Below are 24,871 nucleotides of genomic sequence, written 5' to 3' on the forward strand. Positions count from 1 at the left end.
GCTCCTGACAGTCAAACGAGGTCGAAAGAGCCCCCCTTTACGGAGCCTCGCGCCCCCCACTATTTGAGAAGCACTGGACTAGGGTATTATTATATTTTTTACTTTCCTACACTTCTGGAGTTGTTTCCCATTAGGATTTTTATCCATGGAATTTTTCTTAGGCTTGCTCTGAGTTTGTTAAAATCAGTTCTTTTAAAGTTTAAGACACTGGTTGGATTATATTTTATATTGTGTGTTTGCATTATATTGAATTCCAATATGAGTTGTCACTCTCATCCAAGGTTCTGGCGACTTCAAATCCCTCTATCATTTCTCTACCTTTCGGATGGCAAAGTTGTCAGCTAAGTTGGTTAGGAATCCGTTTGATCTCCCACTTGCTAGAGTTTGCCTCCCGGGTGATATCAGGATAGTTAAAGTCTCCCATTATTATTGTGTTGTTTCCTACATGCTTCCTTTGTTTATTGATTAGCAAAGAGTTCATCTATTTCCTCTGCTTAGTTGGGTGGCCTGTAGTATACACATATAGCAATGTCATTCTTTTTTTCTTTTATATTGACCTATATGGATTTAGGCCAGGAGTGTCAAACTGGATTTCTTTGAGGGCCAGATCAGCATTGTAGTTCTCCTCCACGGGCTGGCAGGGGCTGGAGGAGACAGGATGAACCTCTCCTGCAGTACTTTGCTGGCCAAAATGGGGCATGGCGGCACCCTGTTTTTGGCCTGGATGGCCTCCTGCAACACTTTGCCGACCAAAATGGGGTGCGGGGAGCATCTGTATGCTCCCGCACCCCGTTTTGGCTGCCAGAGGCACCATGGGCCGGTCCTTTGCTATTTCCAGACCAGTTCTGCAGGCCAGATTTAAGCACCCCATGGACTGCATATGGCCCGCAGGCCTTGAGTTGGTGGATTTCCATCCTTGGTTTCCCCTTTATGGATTACTGCCTTGTCGTGGCAAAGGGGCTTGCGTAGCTCAATGAAGCTATGAACTATACCATGCAGGGCAACCCAAGATAGACAGGTCATAGCAGAGAGCTCTGACAAAACGTGATCCACTGGAGAAAGAAATGACAACCCACTCCAGTATCTTTGCCATGAAAACCCTATGGACAGTACCAAAAGGCAAAAAGATATGACGCTGGAAGATGAGCCCCTCAGAGTCGGAAGGTGTCCAATACTGAGGAAGAGAAGAGGGCTAGTACTAGTAACGCCAAAAAGAGTGAAGCGGCTGGGCCAAAGTCAAAAGGACGCTCAGCTAGGGATGTATCTGGTGGTGAAAGGAAAGTCCGATGCTGTTAAGATCTATATTCCTTAGGAACCTGGAATGTTTAGAAGGCCAGATCCTGAAGATGAAACTCAAATACTTTGGCCACCTAATGAGAAGGAAGGACTCACTGGAGAAGAGCCTAATGCAGGGAAAGATTGGGGGTAAAAGAAGAAGGGGATGACAGAGAATCAGGTGGCTGAATGGAGTCACTGAAGCAGTAGGCGTGAGTTTAAATGGGCTCCAGAAGATGGTAGAGGACAGGAAGGTCTGGAGGAACGTTGTCTATTGGGTCGTGATGGGTAGGACTTTGCAATTAACAGGAACATCCTTGGGTTTATGTATTTCTGTAGAAATGTAGTGATCTTTTATATATAATGCAACTCCACCTCTTCTTTTGTTAGATCTGTTTCTTTCGAATAGTTTGTATCCTTCCATCAGTACATTTCAGTCATGAATTTCATCCCACCATGTTTCAGTAATAGCAACTATATCATACCTGCCTTCATGTACTAATACACAATAATATATTAAAAATAATAAAGTTCAACCTGTTTGTTCCCTAAACTTTGAGCATTCATATATAGGCATCTGAGTCCTTTAGGGGTCTTGGGTATGTTTCTTATATCTCCTACTTTGTAACTGGGATTTCCATTGTTCCCATCACTCTCTACTTCATTATGTTTTTCTTTTTTATTTCTTCCTTCTTTTTACTCCCTACCTCCTTTATGTGGAATTCTAAAGATTGTGAAGACTGCCCCCCTCCCCCTCAATTTTAGTTTAAGGCACTTTCGATAAGATGAGTCAGTAACTTTCCAACTATATTCTTTCTAGTTCTCGGGCTGGGGGGGGGGGGTGTTGCAGTCCATCCCCTGCCAGTAGCCTTTAATGTAGATAATGAAGATCATGGTCTAGGAAACTGAAATTCTCTTGGCACCAGTTTTTAAGCCAGTGGTTTTGTTTCTAAAATCTTTTGCTCCCTCACTGGATGTTGGCCTTTTGTTGGAAGTATAGATGAAAACACCACTTGTGCTTCTAATTCTTTAACTTTCTTCACTGGTTGTTCTTAATCTCGTTATTGTTTTCAGATTCATTGCTGTGTTATTTGTTCCCACATGTAGGAGAAGAAAGGGGTAGTAATCCATGGGATTGATTATTTTAGTAAGTTTGTCAGTTATATCTTTGGTTTTTGCTCCAGGGAGACAATATATCTCCCTAGTTTGACTCCCTGGTCTGCAGACTATAGTTTCTGTTCCCCTACATATTGAATCTCCTATCACCTTTTTTTCACCTTTTTTTTAAGGGAAGTCTGGAATACTTTTATTCCTGTCTCAGGAATGCTGGATTGTGCCTCTTTTTTGAAGAAATTGTTGATAAATGCTCTTTTGTGGGTGTCTGCATATTTTCTTCTAGGGGGAGACTATGAAAGTGATTGTTCAGTTCCAGAGGGGCTTCATTGGGGTGGGCTATGGCAGATAGTAGGAACTTTGCTCTTGGTTTTCTTCTAAGAGTGACAGGTTTCCATTGGTCTTGCTCTTTAGGTATATACGTAGGCTTGCATTTTATGGAAGCTGTTTGTTCCCCATTGTGTTCGATTTGGATGTATCAGTTTTCTTATTTATGTTTATGTTTGGGGTCACATTTTTAAGAAGCTGTTTGCTCGGCATTGTGTTTTATTTTGGTGTAGTCTTCTTGTTTAGGTTGGGATTCCTTGCTTTGTTCATTGAATTTCAGAGTGTGTAGAGTCTAGACCCTTTATTTTTTCTTCTAGTAATTCAAGTATTTACCTTTGATGCGTAAGCTAAAACATAGGACACACTTTGCAACTCACTATAATGTCAGTCTCTATTTCCATGACTATTTTGTTTGTTTCTTTAAAAAATTAAACATTTGTAAAAATTGTATATTTTCCCTGTTGTGAAGTGTCAGTTTATGATGGTTTAGCAAGAGTTCTTGGCCTTTTGTTCTCTGTCTTGAAAAATTCATCACTATCTTCATTGTTTTGAAGTCTCTGTCTCTTTTTCCATGGTTTATTATTTTTTCTCTTAGGCCATTAAGAATTTAAAAATTTCTCAAGAATTAAAATAAGTAAACTTTTTTCAATTTCTTAATTGAAAAAAGAAATTAAAAATTGAAGAATTTTTTTTAAAAATGAAGTTTTTTTAAATTAAAAAAGAAATTTAAAATTGAAAGATTTAAAAATAAAAAAGAATTAAAAATTAAAAATGATAATTAAGTTGAAAATTTGAAAAATGAATTTAAAAATTGAAAAAAGAATAAAAAAGAAAGAAATTCAGAGATTTAAAATTTTTTAAGACTTTATAAAAGTTCTTGGCCCTATATGAAGTAATCTGTACTTATTTTGTTAGAAAACTCACACTGTTTTTTAGGAGATGCTTTGCTCTTAACCCTCTAATCCCTGCCTTGGAAGTTTATCCCTTTCCTCCCTGTCCACAAATGTTTTGTACTTATTAGTATAATTACAAATGTACTTATCAATGTAGTTACAGGTTGGTGAGATTTACACTTTTGTTTCTTTAATCTTTTACCCAAATCTTTAGCAGTTCCTTTAAAAGCATGAAAACTAATCAGGTCAGCTGCTTGCTACATTTCCAAAAACATGTGCCAACTCACCAAATCAGGACCGGGCCGCATCAAGAGCAGAGAAGTTGAGTGGGAAAAGAAAAAGAAAGAAAGAAGTTAGCAAGAGAATGGCAATTCTTCAACCAAACCAATTCTCCAGATGGAGAGAGTGGGGTCTTGTCTCAGTGATTTGTTCATAAAGGCCCTTATACTACAAATAGTCCTTGACTTACGACCGCTAGTTTGACAATTGTTCAAACGGCCTCAGAAAAAGTGACTTATAATCTGCCCTCAAAGTTCTGCCTGTCGCACCCCCGCACCCCAATCTCATAATTGCAATTCAGGCACTTGGCAACCCGTGCACATTTATGATGGTTACTGTGTCTTGCGGTTGCATGATCATGATTTGCAACCTTCTCAGCTACGTAGCTTCTGACAAGAAAAGTCAATTGGGGAAGTTGAATTTGCTTGACTGCATGATTCATTTAATGACTATGAGATTTGCTGAATGCCTGTGGTAAAGCAGTCATAAAATCGGGTCTGGTCACGTGATTTGCTTAACAACCACATTACTTAGTGATCAAAATTCTGGTCCCAAATGTGGCTGTAAATTGAGGATTATCTGTACTAAGATCCTTTTTTATTGTAACGTAAGTTGCTATTGTTATATGAGATATCCAGATATATCTGTGCATATTCACTGTTTATTGAACACATTATTTTTAATGCACTGCTATAATTATAAGGAGGAAACAACTTTCATGGTTTTGCAGGTAAAGGTTTTCTATGCACAGCCCAGAACTTGATTAAGTGCTCCCTTATGGTAATGTAATTCATACTCCACCCATTTTTCAATAGCTATTTGACACTTACAAACTTTCTCTGTCATCAATTTTATCACAGCTTTGGTCAAAAATACATTTGGTAACAGCCATTACTTGATTAATTTTGATGAAGGATGTCCAATGGAAATAAAAACATCAAGGAAGAGATGAAATGATAGAAGAAAAAGAAAAACAAAACAGACAACTATAAAACTACTGAAGTTCAGCACTGTCGGAAAAACACAAGATAAACATTCCTGATGCAATAGCAGAAGATCTGAGGTATTTGACTTGCCTCATTGTATGTGTCCTATCAAAAAACTCAACCTAAACAAATTAAGGCAACATTCAGAGCTCCTGACCCTAAACGCCAACATTCTTCATCTTGAGAATTTCTATACCTGATTTTCCTGCCATGTTGCCCACAGTGGGAGGAAGGAGGAGGTGCCTTAGTAATGCTACACAGAAGAACCCAAAAGCATTGGCACCGAGCCCATCTGCCCCTTAGCAGACTGAGGTAAACTTAGGGTCACAATTGAGCTGTTCCACTTCCTTTGCCAAACCAGAACTAGGAGGCTGTTTCTGAAATCTCTATTCTTTGTCAAGAAAGGACTGTTTCTTTGTAAAATAACTTCTAGCAGGGCATCTTTTGAAGCACTTCTTCTAGTGCAATGCTTCCTTAATTAGCAAATTGGAACACACACACACACACACACACACACACACACACATACACACACACACCTACCTCTCTTTGGCCAGATAATTGTAATTTAAAATTGATTCTGAAATTAAAATGATGAAAGCACACAGATATTAGTAATAGTAATTTTAGGGTGTTCCCTACTGTTCATGCATTGCAATATTCCTGAGCTTTTCTTATTTTAGACTAGATATTTATTTCACAAAATAACTTCAGAAGCTGTGGGTACTTAAGAATTGAATTATGTACTTCTGGATTTCATTATGAAAATAATAGTTTTGAAGAACACACCCTGCAACTCCCAGAGATATCATGGAAAATCCTAAAACATTTGGGTAGGCTGTAGGATAAAAGGCATGCTTCCTAGGCAGGGTTGCATCCCATAGGGTTTTTTTTGTTTTTAATTTGAGAAGCAGAAGGAACAAGGCAAGGGAGAACAGGAGGAGAATGGCCACGAGAGCCGTGCTCTACAATTCAAAATGAGGAGTGGCCAGTTTTGTGAAGTTTCACACAAGACGAAGGGCCCTCAAGCAATAGAATAAGGACAATAGCAAGATAGAGAATAAGAAAGATGAGGAGGCAGAAGAATGCAGGGTAAGCTGGAACAAAGGAACTGTGGCTGATTCATCAACTCAGCTGTTGGTGGCTTTGTCTGTGGTTGGGAGTTTCCCAGCAAGAAGGCACACCTTTTCCCCCAACTCTTAAGTCATAGGTCACACTTCATACCCTCGGACAAATGATGTTATGCTCTTTCCCAGTGCAGCACCATGAGTGGGGAAGATGATCAAGGAGCTCATCTTTTTAAGCTTTTTAAAAAGGGGCAAAGCTGCAATGGGAATTGTCCAGACTGTAGGTCCTCTACAGTATAGAATAATGCAGGTTATTCAAACGAAGTCATAAAATGTTCCATTTAAAATGGAGTGTTCCCTATAATAAGAAAGGGTGGTGTGCGAATACAGACATCTTTGTTTAATGTCAGCGACCAAAACTGTCAGAATTGCCATCACTAAGCAGCAGTCTGGGGAAATTGTGCTTTATAACTCTGTGAGTTAATAATGGCAATCCCAATCCCATTTGCAGCTATAAACCAAGGACTACTTGTAGGTGGGACACTGAAAACAACAATGTAGGTGTTGAAATGAGATCCAGAGGGTTTCCCTGCACTGTTTTCATTTTAACTGCAGATTAGTGATATTTAGGTATACACAGACCACACACGCACGCACACACACACACACACATGCACACACAGAGTTTGGTGAAGATAAATAAGATATTTTATTCTTTTGCTATGTAATTGTAATAAAAGAGCTGTAGTATAGTTTAATGATGAATGAACAGAGAAAGGTTGGAGATTATAGCACTAAAGCTGCATGCAGATTCACACAAACCCACACAAAGAAGCAAGACACATTATAGCCTACCTCCCAGCCAGAGGCCTGATTGACAAAACAAAGGGGAAGGGAAACAGAAAAAACAGGTAGAAGAAAGGTAGTTAATTTTTTTGAACCTCAGTATCCTTTAGTCTCTCACTGATCACTGGCTAGTCCCAAGGGTATGTCTGAACTGAACATACAATACCTGTTCTTTAGGACTAGGGCTGGGGAGAATGTTAATTCTGCAATGCAAAATTCCCTCCCCTTCTTAATGGGGCAGCTAGAAATTGGCTTTTTATACCTAGCTTCATTCTGTCTATCCCTAAGATCTCAACAATGAAGGAAAATCAATTGCACCATACAATTAACATAATAATTACCAATTTGAGACACTGAAATATTTATCCCGAGATGTTGGCTCAGGGGAAAAAAACCATATTGGCTGAACAAGCTACCTGAATGGTCCTCACAAATTCCTAGCTGCATTTTCTACCCTCATCCATATTTATACAATGAAATATATAGAAATAAATGGAATATTTATGAAAAATTGAGACCTACAAGTGTTTATTTCCCTCCCCATCCATTTTCCTTTATGAAATCTATGATATGAAACAGTGATATCACAGTAAAACCATATGCCTCATTTCCCCTTCAAGGAACTCTTTTAGTCCCTTTTATTCAAACTACTGCCGCATAATGTTAGCTGTGAAAACTTTTAATAAAGTTATCCAAATGGATTCAATGCTTTGGTCCTCAACTCACACTAACTAAATTATGATGTGGCTTTTTTATATCCTAACAGGTAGAGATACAATACCTACTTGAAAAGCTACAGTATAAGGAAGCAGAAGCTCCAATTAACAGCTCTTACCATCACAAAACTAATCCAAATATCCAACCTTTCATTTCAACCTGCTGGTTCTTATCCTTCTTTCAGTTTTAATAGAAAACCTGACACCACTCTTGCACATGGCTAACTCTTGTGTATGTGTAAATCACAAGATTTCTATTTTGCAAGCTGAATGTATTCAGCTCCTTTAAACGTTGGCCAGAGGAGCTTGTTTCTAGAACTCTCATCATCTTTAGTCTCTTTTTTGAACCTGCTCCACCTTTTCCATGATCTTTTAAAAGTACAATGCTTAGAACTGAATGTAACAAACCAACTGTAATCTTACCAGTGCAGTGTGCAATGGAATTATTTCCTATTGTTTGCATGCAAAACCTCTATTAATGTATTTCAAGATTACACTGGCCTTTCATTATAACAATTAGCAAACTACAGCTTAAATGACATGCCAACCGACTCTGTGTTTATTTTTTCTGATAGACAATATAAAATGGACCACACGAATGTTTGGGAAAGAGAGAAGTTAATGCTTCTTTTGATCATCATCCTAATTCATCTCCTAAAATGGGATACTGCAACGAATCCTGCTACAGAATGTTCTTACCTGGCTAGTTATCTTGTTAAAAGCATCTTGCAGTTTGCCATGCAGAACTGCCAACTTCCTGAAGTCCCGGCTAGCTTCATGGATGGGAATGAGGATCTTATAGGTTTCATTGACAGCCTCATAAAGTCCACCCTGGGAAGAATGAAGCAAGAATTCAGAGGGCATGGAACTTCCCATCAGGACAGCTCTGACAACTAAGTAGCAAGGTGTGCTAATAGAAGAAATGAGGGATAACTGGTATGTAGTAGCAGTCAGTGTTTGGACTACCTGGATAGGCAGCAGGTATGCCAAAAATAGTATTTTGCAGAAGACTGGCAATGCTTCTCTTCTAAGGAATGTACTAAGACTAATAAAGGCTACTTGAGGAATAATTTGCTGTCCCGTGGAAGAAAACATCTAATTGTTACTATTATACAACCATTTTCTGTTCTGACGCTGGAAATGTATTGTGCAAAGTATAATTAATGCAAATGTAAGATTTTTTGTTATTTTTAAATTTATTTTAAGGCATGCTTTAGGAATAAAATGGATGATACCCTTATCCACAATGGCATGCATTCCCTGAAATCAATTGGGCTTACCTGACTAAAAAGGGGTTTACTAGGTCTTCCCTCAACTAGACTCCCTTGTATAGGAATCTAGGCCTTGTGAAGGGCTACCATAGACCCTTTAAGAACTGAAATCCACAACTAGTAGGAAAACATGCCAGCCTTTTGATGAGCTCAGATGCCAGGAGTCTTTTCCTAGGAAGTCACCTCTAACAATAATGTACAGCTATAAGCTGTCCAAAATATTCCATCCCTGATTTGGTGTGGTGTGGTTTATGTGATGTACATTCTTCATAAGTGCTTTTTATCTGTTATGCTAATACAGACAAGAACTGCTGATATGGAAGGTCAGAAATTGTGCCATTCTCGGGCCATTTCAACTCCTTCAGACATCGTTCTAAATGATTAGCATGCAAAATGGCTCAATTTGAGCATTTGAAACCATGACATGATTCCCTCACCCTCTTGCATAGGAAGCCAAGCTGTTTCCTTGTCTATTTTCCCACTACTAAATCAGCCAGGTATCATCAAGGCAATATAGAATGCTTTTGTATGATGGAAATAAGTTCACGCAAGCCCCAGTCATGCCACATTTGAAGTTCTTACCAAAGTAAATGAAGAAGCTGCTTGCTCAAGCAAGCCTACCAGTCCTTGTTCTGTGAAGTATTTTCCAGAGCAGATGCCCTCTTCATCTGGGGACAATATGTCATCTGAAACAGCAGACTCTTCCAGCACATTGGAAGATATGTTCTTGGAAACAGAGGTAAATTGTTGAGAGACTGAGTCAGAGAGAAATAGAACTTGGAAACAGTCCAATTTTGGCGAACATGATACAAAAAAAAAGATGCTGAACTTTAGAAAGAGTGCACAGAAGAGCAATAAAGATAATTAGGGAGCTAGATGCTAAAACAAAGTGTATGATGAACAATTGTAGGAACTGGCCATGTCTAGTCTAATGAAGAGAAGGAAAAGGGACGACATAATAATAATAATAATATTTAATGCTTCTAGACCGCCCCCTCTCCCGAAAGGGACTCGGGGCGGTGTACAGTTCATACAAAATATAACAAGATACAATAAAATTAAATATGTACAGTTGACAGTTGACATGGAGGAGGTTAAAATGCCGTTAAAACAACTGTACAAGACATGATAGCAGTCTTCCAATATCTGAGGGGCTGTCACTCAATCTACTCTCCAAAACATCTGAGAGCAGGACAAGAAGCAACAGATGAAAACTTACCAAGGGGAGAAGCAACCTAGAACTAAGGAGAAATTTCCTGACAGTGAGAATAATTAGCCTTCAGAAGATGTGGGTGCTCCATCAATGGACGTTTTTAAGAAGAGACTATACAGCCATTTCTCTGGAATGGTATACCCCCTTCCAACTCTGTTATACTGTATTCTGTACAACTCTTTTTACTGTCTTGTTCTCCCAAAGCCGCTCAGAGGGAGAGTGATAACTCAGTCTAGAACTGACATAGGCAACTTGGGTCTTTTCCAGGTATCTTGGCTGAAACAACTTACAGCAACTGATCTGCTCTTGCCTTCTTCTCTTACCTGGAAAGTGACACAGCCCACCGGTAAATAGCGGCAGTCTTCCAACATACTCAGATATTCAGCTACCAGTGCAGCAGAATGCACCAAACACTGTGCTGCCTCTGCATGGTTTCCATGTTGGGAATGCTTTGCTGCCATGTTCTGCAGCCATGTTAGCCTCAGATCTGGTGACGCCTGGTATCCCTTGGCTATCCTGAGAAGCAAATTATGATCAGGGACAAAAGTCTTAACTTTCATGCGCATCTATTACAATGTGCCTTTGTCTCCCCTCTTACGTTATGTAAGGTGGAGAGTTTTTGTCATGAATATACAGTAGGGCAGTGTTTCTCAACCTTGGAGACTTTAAGTCCTATGGACTTCAATTCCCAGAATCCCCCAGCCAGCATAGCTCGCTGGGGGATTCTGGGAGTTGAAGTCCACAAGACTTAAAGTCCCCAAGCTTGAGAAACACTGCAGTAGGGTAATCTCTAGTGACATTGCTATGTTTCTTAATTCCATTTCGTACCTTTCCTAATTTTTCTACCTTTTAAAAGCAGACACATTCAGTGTTTTAAATGGAGGACAAATGCCTTTCTGCTCATATTGGTTAACAGTTTTCCCCAACTGTTTGCCCATCTTAGGTTGTAGTTCCCCATCCGCAGAAACAATAGGAGTTCTAGCCCCAAACCTCTAAGTGGAGTTACAGCCTGGTAATTCATATAGGATGAAAATGATAAAAGATATTTAGAACTGAGGAGGAATTTCCTGACAGTGAGAACAATTAATCAGTGGAACAGCTTGCCTCCAGAAGTTGTGAATGCCCCAACACTGGAAGTCTTTAAGAAGATGTTGGATAGCTATTTGTCTGAAACGGTATAGGGTTTCCTGCCTAGGCAGGGGTTTGGACTAGAAGACCTCCAAGGTCCCTTCCAACTCTACTATTGTATTGTATTGTATTGTATATTGCCAACTCTTTCTAATCATTTTTCCTTTGATATTCCTTAACAGCTATGGACTCCTTCTTGTCCAGGCTCAAAATGCCTGATGCCTTCACAATAGGTTATGAAAACTCAAGCCTCCCTCTTTCTTTTTATACTGCTTATTGGCTTTCACAGAGGCTGATATCAATAAAACCAGTACCGAGTAACATTTCTTTTATTTTTTACTAAGTAAGCTATTTTTGGTGAAGGCTCATAGTGGCCACCAATATCCAACTAATGAGCCTAATGCCAAATGTGATTTCTGAACATTCCCTAAAAGGACTGGGAACGAGTCAAGGAAATCAGGATATCTGCATCTGGAACTTCTTCCTTTTTTCTTGACTCTCTGGGAAATATCTAGCAAAGAATTAAGGCTGTGAAAAGTAAACTATTCTGGAGTTTTCCTATTGCTTCCTCTATTGAGGCACTGACTTACCTATACATAAGGTCTATCAGCATCTCTGGATCCTCCTGATGCTCCTTCATCTTTACTGTATCTGTCAGGATCATGTGCAAGTTAAAGACAAGATCTTGTACCTGGGCAGAAAAAGAAGAAAGCAATTTCTATATGAGCAATAATGAAAAACTGTTTGTAAAAATCCATGTTTTGATAGATATTGACTTAGGCTTGCAAGGAAACCATTTTCTTTTTTTATTTAGTCAGGGAAATCTTATTGTTAACATGCAAAATATTTTTATTTCATGTCTGGTATAAACAGAAACATGTATCTCCATTGTAATAATACTTAATGTTTAGAAAGTCAAGCCCTTCCTTTTGGCATGCATACCATTACTACTCTGCACACCAATCAGAAATGCTGTAAATGTGTGGAGTTTGTTCAGGTAACTATTCCTTCCTTCAATTTCTCCCCAGTTCACATTTCCTATCTGCATTTTATCTGTATTAGGCGTGCCCACTACATATTGTCTTCCTCTTCACCCACAGTTTCATTCTATTTCTTTATTAAAATTGACATTTCATTATCTATCTTTCCTTTACATAGTTTTCCCCAAGTACTGTCTTTGGGTTTCCTTCACTTAAAGCTACAGGTAGTCCTTGACTTACAACAGTTCATTTAGTGACTGTTCAAAGTTACAACGGCACTGAAAAAGTGACTTATGACGTTTTTCACACTTATGACCTTTGCAGCATCCTCATGGTCGTGTGGTTTACATTCGGATGATTGACAATTGATTCACATTTATGATGGTTGCACTGCCCTGGAGTTGTGTGATCTCCTTTTGCAACCTTCTGACCAGCAATGGGGAAGCCAGATTCAAGAACTGCAGTGATCACTTACCAACTGAAGCGAGAAAAGCCGTAAAATGGAGCAAACTCACTTTCTCTCACAAACTCATGAATTTCTCACTTAACAAATACATTTTGGGCTCAATTGTGATCATAGGTTGAGGGCTACCTGGACAGTCAGGTCTGCCAGGCTCTGCTTGGCACCTCACAGGCATCCTGGGATCAAAGGCCAGAAAGAATAGATGGGCAATAAAGCTGTGTGTATATAGGATGGGAAAAAGGGAGTGGAATGACAGGTGATAAAGACCATAGATGCTAGCAACCAGTTTGTATCAACATCCAAGGCCAGACACCCTGAGAAAGAATGTGGATTACCCCCAAAACCTCTTAGAATTCTCAAAACACTTCGACGAGTTCTGATTGGCTGAAGATGGACTGGTCGTGGGGGAAAGGTTGGGATGAGGGGAAACTTTTCTGTATCTTTTGAGCATGGAAAACACAGAGCTTGCCTGACTTTACTGCAGACATCATCTTCTTAGTAAAAGAATCTTTCGCTTCAACCAAATGGGGTCAAGAGTTTTTCTTTCCTAAGAGATCAGATTTGGGGAAGATTTGACATTAGGAGAGTTTGGCAGTTGTACTCAACTCGGACTGGAAATTGCCTCTACCATGAGGACTGTGCAAATGACATCCACTCAAGGGAGCGACAAGGAGGAGATCAAAGGCTGGGGGAAAGCATCCTCAAAACCCACTCCCGGAGGGCTGGATCTATCCAAGTGGCTGGAAGAGGACGACCAGCCAAGATCCTGATGGCCCTCAGGGTCAGGAAAAGGGAAGAGTGTGAAGAGAAGCCTATGGGAGCGACATCTACCTGTGGGAGCCATGGAAGAACCAATCGCAGGTGAGTTGGATCGAGAGGACTGGATGCTGGAGCAAGCCATAAAGTTCCTGAAGGGGGCTTTTGACAACCTCAAAGCACGAAAAGCCCTGGCCCAGGAGGCACACCCCACTGACCAGCTGACTCCAGCCATAGCAAGCAATGGAACAATCACCTCTGTTGCCGCAATGGCAGAAAAAGTAGGCCCCACAACAATTGCAGCTGCCCCTGGCCCTGGCCCCGCAGCCCAGCTATAGGAACAGTGCCAGTGCAGCAGAGAGACACCCTGGGTATAAAGTTCAGTGGAGACCCGAAGCAGTTGGGGGTTCTTCCCGGTGCATGTTTGGACATACATGCAAGAGTATGGTCCAGAAATAGCCACCAAAGGGACAAGGTGCAGTGCGCAAGCTGTGAAGGAAGACAAATGGTTCCAAATGCACAAGGTTGAATGTATAATGCAAGATGGTATAGTTTGAGGTAGGACCAAACTGCATGCCTTGCAGCGCCAATGGTTTAATGGTTCTATAAAAAAGCCATGATTCAAAAGTGGTGGGACATTTTGGCTTTGTAAAAACCCTACACCTAGTCAAGCACCAATTTTGGTGGTTGCACTGAAGAAGGACATAGAGAGCTATGAAGCTGGCTGCTCTATCTGTGGCTCTGCCAAGACCAGGGCTTCTCCAGCCTATTTAGGTTCCTAAATCCCATATAAAGAGATATCAATGAACTTTACAGTAGAACTGCCCGAAAGCTCAGGCAATATAGTAATTTAGGTGATAACTGACTTGTTTTCCAAGTCCTTTCCAAGTTCCAAATACTGGGTATATGCATCTATTCCAAGTATAGATGCGTATACCCAGTATTTCATTGCAGCATATTGAAGCCAGAAATCACATCTTCTCTACACCCTGAGTCGCCATCAGCCCCCGATCCCATTATAATCAAGGGGGTACAACACTTTGAAGTCAAAGACATTTTGGACCTCCATATACATCCAAAACTTGATAGCATGGAAAGATTTTCCTTCCTCGGAGACTGAATGGCTCTATTCCCAACATTAAAGCCTCCAGACTGCTTAAAAAATTCCATGAACAGTAGCCAGATAGATCTCATTGAAATATTTGCTAATTAGAGAATTTCTGTTTGTCTATCCTTTCCCTCTTTGTTTTCTTTTTCCTTTACAGGACAAACATCTCTATCAAGGGGGGAAGAATGTCAGGCCTGACAGACTTGGCTTAGCACCTCACAGGCATCCTGCCATCAAAGGAGGGGAAGATAGATGGGCAATAAAGCTATGTGTGTTCATGATAGGAAATAGGGAGGGGTAAATGACAGGTGATAAAGACCAGAGAAGCTCGCAACCAGTTTGTACCAGCATCCAAGGCCAGGCATCCTGAGAAAATATCTGGATTACCCCAAAACGTCTCAGCATTCTCAAAATACTTAGGCAAGTTCCAATTGGTTGAAGACAGAGTGGTCATGGGGGGAGGGCTGGGATGAGGGGAAATTGTTCTGTATCTTTTGAGAGTGGGAAACCCAGAGTTCGCCTAACTTTACTGAAGTCAACATCTCTTAGTAAAAGAACCTTTCGCTTCAACCAAATGGGGTCGAGGGTCTTTCTTTCCTAAGGGAACAGACTGAGGTAGGTGTTACAAATATCCATGTGGTGATAAACTAGACAACACTATGAAACAAAGGGACAGGACTGATGGCAAGAAGAACAGAAGGTTAAAGTATCATGCTAGAAACCAGGAGATTATGAGTTCTACTTCGGCCTTAGGCAAAAATGTTGGCTGGGTGACTTTGGGTCACTCACTCTCTCACAGCGCAATTCATTTCACAGGATTGTCATTGTGGGGAAAATAGGAGAAGGATGGAGTATTAGTTACTGTATATCCGCTGCCTTGAGATATTTATAAAAACAATAAAAGGATAAAATAAGAGAGAAGGGGGAGGGAGGGGGGAGGGAGAGGGAAGGAAGGAAAGAAGAAAGAAAAAAAGTAGACAAAATGCAATGTTTTAAGTTATTTGGGTCTTAAAGAAAAAGGTAACATTTCTAGCTGGGTAAGGGCAAACCAAGACAAGGCCCAAGTCTTGCCCCAAATCTCTTGCAGGCAATTTATGAGACTGCACACCATACCTGCTCAGCAAAGGTTGTCTCTCGCAACTCTGGGTCTTCTTCAGCATAGGTAAGGATGGTTTTCAGTGAGCGCCTCAAGTGCTCCTCATTGAAGTTCTGAGATGTTCCCACAAGCGAGGAGAGAGACATGGTGACTTGCATCTTCACTCGGGCAAAGTTCTTTACAAGAAATTTTCAAAAAGGGTGCTTGAAAGATATTTCTCTTTAGCATTAACAAAATTCCAGACATACATTAAAAAAGAAAATCCCTCCTTTCTTCATCATATCTAGCGACTTTAAACAACCAACACAAGGCAAAAACGTCTCAGGCAAATGCCCAGAAGTGATAAGTACTTTGCAAAGAAGCACAATGGAAATGATGATGGCTCATTGCATTTTGAAAAAGTAACATTTTCAGTTTCTATAAGGTCTCTTTTGAGAGAGGGGCGGTCTAGAAATTCAATAAAGTTAAAGTTAAGTCTTGGTTCACACACACACACACACACACACACACACACACACACACTGTGGGATCAAGCAGTATATTTTAGCCCAATCTATCTTAATAACAAAATAATAAAGATTGGAGTGGGGGGGGGGGAATGGACAACAAAATAGAAAGACACAACATGTGAAAAGGACGAAATGTATTATAAATGCAGTAAGCAACCACATAAATAAACAATGTCCATAATACATTGTAAAGTAATGTAAAATGGGCCCTGGGCCTAAAACATTGAAAATTGGAAGGGAGAAAAAGGTAGCTGCTCTGCCCTCAGAACAGCAGATGCATGGAGAAACTGTCCTATCCCTTAATGCTCCCACACACACACCCCTTTTCCCAACATCACTTACATTGCCAATCTCAAAGTTCTGTCTCATGAGAAGGTAGAGTGAAGTGCTTGCGTGGGTGCGAATGATGGCTACTCTGCTACTACAGTGGCGTAGGAGACGCAAGCACAGATCAGCACACAGTTCGGTATCTTCTTCAAAAAGCATTTCAGGAAACTGTAAGCATGGGATTCAAGTTATCTGATTTGACAATGACAACAATTATTTTTCTAATTTGTTATTTATTCAATAGATGTGGAAGGCCACCAAATTCTACAAGACTCTGGGCAGATTACAGCATTAAAACATAATAAAAATTATAAGAAACACCAATTACATATATATCTGAAAAGATAATCCTTTAGACAAATGAAATCCTATAAGAGTCAAGGCTTCAGGCAACAGCCAGGTTTTCAGGGACTTTTTGAACATAAACCAGAGTAAAAGTTATACAAATCTCTAGAGCAATGTTTCCCAACCTTAGCTATTTTGAGACGTGTGAACTCCCACAATTGAAGACATGAAGTCCATATATCCTGAAATTGCTAAGGTGGGAAACACTGTTTTAGAAGGATATTGTTCTAAAGGGCAGGCGCAACAGAAAAGGCAATATCATTGTTTAATCAAGGGGGCTAGAATATACCCTCTCTGTTGTAAAGGATGGGCCAAAAGTATTGGAGAGTCCACCCAATTTGTATTAGTGAAATATACAACCTAAGCGTGTATCATTTCTAAAACCTAAGCTATTAAAACATCCAGAACAGTAAGATCTAACCCATGCTTCCTACTGGACCTTGAACAATGTGACAGCCTGTTTATGTGGGCTGTTCCACATCTGGAGTATACTGACTGAGGAAAACTGCTCTGAACAATAGCAGACAAATCTCAGACAAGGAAGCACCTGGGCAAGCAAGAGATCCCCTAGCAGATCATGATCCTTGCAAAAGTTGCAAATTGACTGGAAGGAACTGACTTTCCTCACCAAGCAGACTCACCTTGCTCACTAGTGCTCTCTGAGTGGCAAAGCAGTGTTGCAAGAAGGCAGCACTAGGTGTACAACCCAGGCTGTGAAGAAGCACCCTCAGTACCCCACCCAGGACACTCTCCTTGGTTTCAGACACTGTCTGCAGAAGAGGGGAAAGAAGAAGAAAAATGAATTCATTAGATAGCACTGCAGAATGAAGGAAGCTCTATAAAAGCAAAGAAGGAGTGTTTCATGCTATCACACACTTCATTACAATGTAGGAGTAGAACAAAGAGCAAACATGATAACTGCACAAGTAAATGAAATTCCCAATGTGTTTTAAGGAAATGTTTTATCACAAAAAATGTAATAGTTCTTAAATTTAAAAGAAAGCTATTTCCTACCTTGTTATCCACAAATTCCTTATACAAAGTAGATGATAAATAAAACTATTTGGCGCAATATTTGAGAAGCACTATATTTCTTTTGATACAGAACCTCCTTGAAATGCAATGGAGACCAATTAAGTCCCTGCTAAATTGTGGGATCTCTTTATAGAGTTTATGAATAGGATTTTTACATCAAGATGTGAAGTCTACTCCCTTCCGGTTGCAGCCTCAGCGAGAACAGTTGGAAAACAGCAGGCTCAGCTGAGCCTAGCAAAATCCACTGGTAACCGCTGCCAGGAAACCCTTCGGGGTGATAGCCTCCTTGGAGAGGAGGTGAAGGAAGGTGAGGCACTTCACTGACCATGAGGAATCAGCAAATTCCTCATTTGGTCCGAAGCAAGCTCACCCGAACGCAGCAGACACGACCGCCATTGCTGGCAGTCACAAAGCCGGGACAACCGGAAACCAAGATTGTGTATGGACAGAGCATTGAAACTGGGTGAGATAATTACCAACTTTTACTCTAATGCCTTGCAGTAACAAAAAAAAAAAATGAAAAGAACATTCCTAAGCTTACATTAGCCGTATACCAATCACACGGAGAAAAAGAAAAAAAAACCTGGAAGAGAAGAGCAGAAAAAACCCAAAGGAAACTATAAAATATAGAAAGATTGGGGAAAAAAACCTCAAATATTTTGAAAGTGACTTCAGGGAAAAATTATTTGTTATTTGTTTATTTGCATTTTTAAATTTTTGGAACTTACCGACAATCAGCTGTTTTAAACAGACTGTTTTAACATTGGATTTGAGAATAAGAGAGCCTCTACTGGTGAAAGAGAAGTATTGCAATACTACAGCAGGAGATTCAAGGGAAGATAACCTAATATATATAAAGATTAATACACAGAATGGAAGCAATATCATCTGGAGAATGGCCTGACCTTGACTCTATTGTGAGAAGACAACTGGGAAAATCTGAGAACATTCAATGGTCTTTCTTTTTCCTTTTGAAGAGTTATAAAAGGAATTAATTTGCAAACAGCTAATTTTACTAAAATTGACTATTGGACTAAGGATTGGAAAGATCGGAAGAACCTAGTGGATTAATGTGGACTAATTTGAATATGGACAACTCAAAAGAAGGAAAGGGCCAGAAGAAAAGAGAGAAGAAGGAAAATAAGATTTTAAAACCTGGATAATTGGGAGATACATATTTGGAGAACTATAAGGCTGTAAATTATTGTAGTATAAAGAGAGGAGTTTTGGAGGTATAAATATGGGATTGATGAAAATTTTTAAATACTGAAACATTGGAACAATAGAAATATACTTTTTATAATTTATAATCACCATAAAAGAGATTCACAAGAAACATTAGAAATATTGTTGATATTAAAAAGTAAAGAGACAAAGAGATAGTTTAAAGGTACAGAAATGAATGTAGAAGCTACTCAACAATTGAGGGGAAAAGAGAAACATGATACGCAAGAAATAGATGAGAAATTAGAAAAAGCAGGGGAAGGGGAAAATAGAATGAGAAGCAAGAAACCCCCCTAATATATAACAGTACAGAGAGAAAAGAAAAAAAAAACCTTGCTAAAAACAACAAAAAAGGAAGTCTTGGAGATGGGTGTTCAAATAATGCAACAAAAAGAGATAAAAGGCATACAGGAGGGAAAGATTAGCAGATACAAAAACATTAAAAAGAGATATAAGAGCTCAAGAGAGAGAGAGAGAAAGGTTGTCCAAAAAATCAATAAATGATGGAATTCTAGAAAGATTAAGTGATGATGGATAATGAGAAAATATATTAATAAAATGGGAAAATACCACAATCCCAATAAGTGCAGATTAGTAGATGGCAATCTAAGATTAGGTAATATAACTGTATTATTAATATTAATAGTATGTTAAAATATATTGTATTCACATGATGGATTGAATATTGTTAATAATTAGTGTTATTAGTAATCCCACAATCAAGGATGCAGCTGTAGAGGTGGTCAACAGTATTAAGTATTTGGGAGTGCAAATAACTAACAATCTGAACTGGCCTCTCCACACATCATCCTTAGTGAAGCATGTAAACCAGCATCTGCATTTCCTGCATCAGATGAGGAAAACACATCTTTCTCCTTCTGTCCTAGCCACTTTTTACAGAGGCATGAGTGAGAGCATTTTAACAAAGGCATTACTGTTTGGTTTGGTGGCTGCAGTACCTCCACAGAGAAAGTTCATATAGAGAGTGGTAAGGACACCAGAGAAGATTATTGGAAGCTTGCATCCTGTCATTCAGCATACTGCTTATAAGTGCTATTTGCTTAGAGCTCAAAGCATTGTTAGAGACCCCACACACCCATTTCACAGTCTGTTTCTGTTGCTCCCCTCTGGGAAGAGTTTTGAAGTATTACTAGTAGGACTAAAAGATTAACAGCTTTGTTCCCTATGCCATCCATCTGATAAACTCGCAAGATTCATTTCTCTTGCCATGTTCGTTTATACTTTCTGAACTAGACTGTGTTGTTTGTTCGTGTCATATAATATATGTCAGTATATGCATAATTTTGTATTTATTTATTTAGTCATGTTTATGTAGTGTATATTGAAGGTGTGACCCTTACAGAGCTGTATGCAATGAAATTTCATTTTAATGTATGCTGATTAGTGTATATTCAAAGTGACAATACAGTTATTGTAAGTCTAAGTCTAAACTCATCAGATACATTTTGGAAAGCAGAATCCTTTCTCTTTAACACCAGCTCTGAATGCTCCACAACAGAGATAATAGAAACCTCACATTTAGAGGACAAGACAGATTTACTGAAACTCAAAGCTTTATTGTAATGAGTAAGGCTAGATCTTACTTGCACAATAATTTCCAGGGTATCCAGCACCACCATGTTGGCCTCTGTAGCCAGATTTCCATCTACCAAAGCATCATGTTCCATTTCTTCCTTTGACCTATGCAAGCGATAAAGAAAGTGAACATTAGATTACTATCTAGTCATGAAAAATGCCTCACATTTGCAGTTATTTAGTTGCTTTCTCATCATTGGGCCACTCCATTTGCCTTTGGAGCAAAAAGCAGAATGACTTTTCCTAAAAGAGAATCCCCCCCCACCCCCGCGCAAGACATGTCATGTGAAAGTGACTGGCCACCCCAAAGCTTTGGGCTTTTCCTTCCCCAAGAAAAACGACCAAATAGCAATAAAATTAGGCTGTTGAGTTAATGGAAGGCAATGGATAGAGAAGGAGAAATTAAAAAAAAAAAAAACACTTCAGTACTGCTTGCTGGGACATGACTGGTATGTGTGATTGTAGAAAAGGACCGTATCTTTCCAGACTTGGCTGGAAACTTCCCAAATGCATCTATTTGATGGTAGGATATGGAATGCTGGGTAATACAGAATGATATCAGATAGCATATGATACAGAATGCTGTAATCAATAGGCATATGCCTGGTCCAGCAGGGCTTTTCTTATGACTGCACATTTAGGTGCAGTGAAAGATTACTATTGTACTACTGAACCAAGTTATAGTATTATCATACTATAAATTAATTCATTTTGGGAAAGGTAAAATTTGTATTGCAATGGAAGAAGCCCAAGAGTAAAGGCTGCGTTACTGCCATCTGGGTCTGAAGGAAACCTGTGAAACTTACAGAAAGAGAATGAAGCTAAGACTAGGAACGCCCAATTTCTGAACTGACGTGAGAAGTGCATTATTTAATTTCTTTTGTGTGACTTCCAGAGGCTTCCACTCATAAAGCTCTAGAATAAGAAAAGCAATGAAGTTGCTCTGCAAGGTAACATGCAATCATCAAATCAATTCTTTCCTCTTTGGAACAAATGTATTACATGTAACTAATAAATAAAAAGGAGACAACCCCCCCTGCTTTTTCAAACTACATGTGGCCGCCCAATATGTATCCCGCTGACTCCTCATCAGCAGAATGTGATGATGGTTATGATGATGATCATCATCAGTCTAGCTATTATCTATCCACTGCAGGATGAAGGCCACTTCTGCATGTTTCCAATCAATGTGCAGATATGCCAAAAAGCCCACAAACGCACTTGTCCACCTTGTCCGAATTCTGTCTCCAGTGGGCAATATTCTTCCTCCAGCGAACATTCTCTTGGTTTGCAAAGGGACCGCGCTCTGCTGGAAAAAAAAAGGGAAAGGATCTGGCTTTCACAATTGCATAAATACCAAATGTGTTTTGAGGGGGAAATGCTTAAATGACCAGCTTCTTCCTTTCATCCTTCTTTCCATCCTTCCCCAAGGATGGAAGATCCATCTGGGTTCTTGGATTTTACTTCAAACAGAACTTCCTTACTACAAATAGGACTTTATCATGGAGCAACTCTTAAAAAGCAGTTTGTCTTTAATTATGGATCCATTTCCACTACAACAAATAGAAACTTCTTTCTTAATTCTTTCCATTTGAACTGATCTAAAAACTGAAGAAAATCAAATCCAATGTGTTTATTTTCTTCAAAGTTTTTACTACCACTGACTGAATTTTCAGTAAATGTGGCCCAGAAATGGTCCATCTTGTGGGGAGAAGGAACTGTGGAAGCAAAATTGTGCTGGTGTGCCTTACTTGGCCCCGTGAACTTTGGCTTGTCTCACCTCGGCTGCGTCGAACCATTTCTTGACGTGCTCCAATAGTGCCTAAGATGGCTTCCTCCAGTCGCGCCTTCATGTCCAGAGATTTTTTGAAGGTCAGGCTATTGATGCGTTCAAAGGCCTTTTTGCCCTATGGGATTAAGAAAGAAGGAGATACTTGACTGCAGGAACGAGATCTGCCAACCAATTGCCCACACTTCTTCAGAAACAGGACAAATAGCTTCCCATAGAACAAAGTAATCAAAGGCCTATTCAGAAGGAGTTCAGCAGTGAACATCATGGTTTGCTGGCTCCACTAAAGGTGTTGGTGCTGAAGCTAAATCATCTTACAATCCCAGCACCAGATACTGTAGAACATTCCATTAATAACCCCATATTCCCTCCCCCTTTCCACTCGCTGCCATTAACAATTCATTTTTTAAAAAATCAAGATATTTCTCAATGTTTTATGGAAATGCTGATAACATGGAGACCAAATTAAAGTATTTTTAAGTCACTGGGTTTATTTATTTTTTCTTGCATTTGTCTTCCATCCCGTTCCACACAGAAGACTCTAAGAAGAAATTTCCTGACTTAGGGAAGATACAACATTAGTCTTTCCTGTCCCTAACTATAACTAACCTGTTCTGCTGAGACTTTACTACAGCAAAGCACAAGAATAACTGTCTTTTTAAATTCAGTTTTGATATCCTGCTATTTGACTCATGTGAATTAATTATTTTGATATTCATTCAACTACTTATTTATTGGCTAAACTACTTCACAGGCTAAATTATAGTTACGTTTTGATAAAAAAATCAATACATTATTATATTTTTTCAGCTTTTCCTAAACACCACGTTGCTTTTAGACAAAGATTTCTTATAGTCAGGTTAGGAGGCTTGTGATAAAAATGTTTATGAATTATACTTTTGGCTTTCATACCAACTTCTGGGGAAATAGTATATGAGCCAAAGACAGAATTCTTGTTTTTTTCTCAATCTTTAAAGGAGAGGAAGAGAATGGGGCATTGGTTCTTACCTGATACACCCCTTCTCGAGGCAGGTGGAGACAGCAGTCATGCATGGGTTAACTCAGTCAGTAACCAATAGAACTAAGTCTACCAAAGTGATGTCATCGCCTCAGAGGAGTGTCCTCCCGCTTTTGTGACAAAGGAAATAAGTAGACTGCTGTGCGTTAGTCGATTGCTCTCAATCCTCCGAAATTCTAGCCTAGCTCCAGAACTCCCTCCGCAAACTAGGCCAGGAACCAAGGGTGGGGATGACCACTGTCTCCACCTGCCTCGAGAAGGGGCGTATCAGGTAAGAACCAACGCCCCATTCTCCAACATTGGTGGAGACAGTGGTTATGCATGGGACGTACCAAAGCTGGGCTTGTCCCCGGGTGGGAATGGCCTGGGTTAGGAGCTTGAAGAGGGAAGAACCTGTTGAAGCACCCTTCGTCCGAATGCCGCATCCACCGACGCGTATCTGTCCATCTTATAATGGCAGATAAAGGAACTGGGGTCGCCCAGGTGCCGCCTTGAAGATCTCTTCCACTGAGGCCTGCCTTGTCCACGCTGCTGATGTAGCCGCGCTGCGTGTGGAATGCGCTGTGATGTTGGATGGAGGCGTGAGATGACTCACCAGGTAAGCTCTAGTTATGGTTGACCAGATCCAGCGCCCAACCATAGATGGAGAAACCTTCAGACCCTTGTTTGTGGGATGGAAAGAAACAAAGAGTGCCTCAGTGCGCCTAAAGACGGCCATCTAGGCAACATAGATCTTAAGAGCCCTTCTGATGTCTAACGTGTGCCATTTGCGCTCGAGACTGTGAGAGGGATTAGGGCAAAAGTTCGGTAGGGTGAGATCCAGAGACCAATGAAGGGCCAAACTGACCTTTGGGAAAAAGGTGGGATCAAGTCGAAGGACCACACGGTCTGAGTGAAAAGTACACAAGTCGGAACGGATGGAAAGGGCCGCCAATCCTGAGACCCGTCGTGCAGACGTGATAGCCACCAGAAAGGTTGTCTTCAATGTGAGGTGATGCAGGGAGGCCGACCGGAGAGGCTCGAAGGGTGGTCCAGTGAGAGAGTCAAGGACTTTTATTTATTTATTTATTTATTATTCATATTTATAGACCGCCCCCTCTCCCGAAAGGGACTCGGGGCGGTGTACAGTCACTAAAATACGTTATAAAATACATACAAAACAGTTAAATAATTAAATACGTAGGTGGAGGAGGTTGCAAGACTGTACATAGAATAATAAATATTAAATATAGTATATAGTGTATTAAAAACTTTTTAAAACCCCAAACCCAATTAAAATGAATAAATCCCCGGGAGGTAGAACTAAAAAAGTGCCAGGCCAGCTGATTGAAATAGGTGAGTCTTTAACTTTTGCCGGAAGGAACGGAGGTCGGTGGTAGTTCGAATGTCAGGGGGGAGGTCATTCCAGAGGGTTGGGCCCATCACAGAGAAGGATCTGCTCCTAGGTGTCGCCCGCTGGCATTGACTAGCAGACGGCACCAGGAGGAGCCCCTCTCTGTGTGAGCGGATAG

General features: G+C 40.0%; 1 protein-coding gene across 5 annotated transcripts in view; it reads right to left on the minus strand.

The window, feature by feature from the left end:
• Window positions 1-24,871, minus strand: part of LOC309396543 (dedicator of cytokinesis protein 7-like) — a 200,775-nt gene that overhangs the window by 25,274 nt on the left and 150,630 nt on the right. For 4 of the 5 annotated variants that reach the window (XM_081961712.1, XM_081961710.1, XM_081961714.1 and 1 more), the window contains 10 exons: window positions 22,334-22,460; window positions 21,775-21,862; window positions 20,562-20,658; window positions 17,340-17,468; window positions 16,369-16,521; window positions 15,535-15,693; window positions 11,705-11,805; window positions 10,310-10,502; window positions 9,356-9,499; window positions 8,202-8,333 (listed from right to left, as the gene is read on the minus strand). In XM_081961712.1, the coding sequence (XP_081817838.1) occupies window positions 8,202-8,333; window positions 9,356-9,499; window positions 10,310-10,502; window positions 11,705-11,805; window positions 15,535-15,693; window positions 16,369-16,521; window positions 17,340-17,468; window positions 20,562-20,658; window positions 21,775-21,862; window positions 22,334-22,460 (1,323 nt within the window). The remainder of the gene's footprint in view (window positions 1-8,201; window positions 8,334-9,355; window positions 9,500-10,309; window positions 10,503-11,704; window positions 11,806-15,534; window positions 15,694-16,368; window positions 16,522-17,339; window positions 17,469-20,561; window positions 20,659-21,774; window positions 21,863-22,333; window positions 22,461-24,871) is intronic. The other variant, XM_081961711.1, reaches the window with a different exon arrangement.

The sequence above is a fragment of the Natrix helvetica genome (assembly GCF_964273705.1).
Source record: "Natrix helvetica genome assembly, chromosome: 1".
NCBI lineage: Eukaryota > Metazoa > Chordata > Lepidosauria > Squamata > Natricidae > Natrix > Natrix helvetica.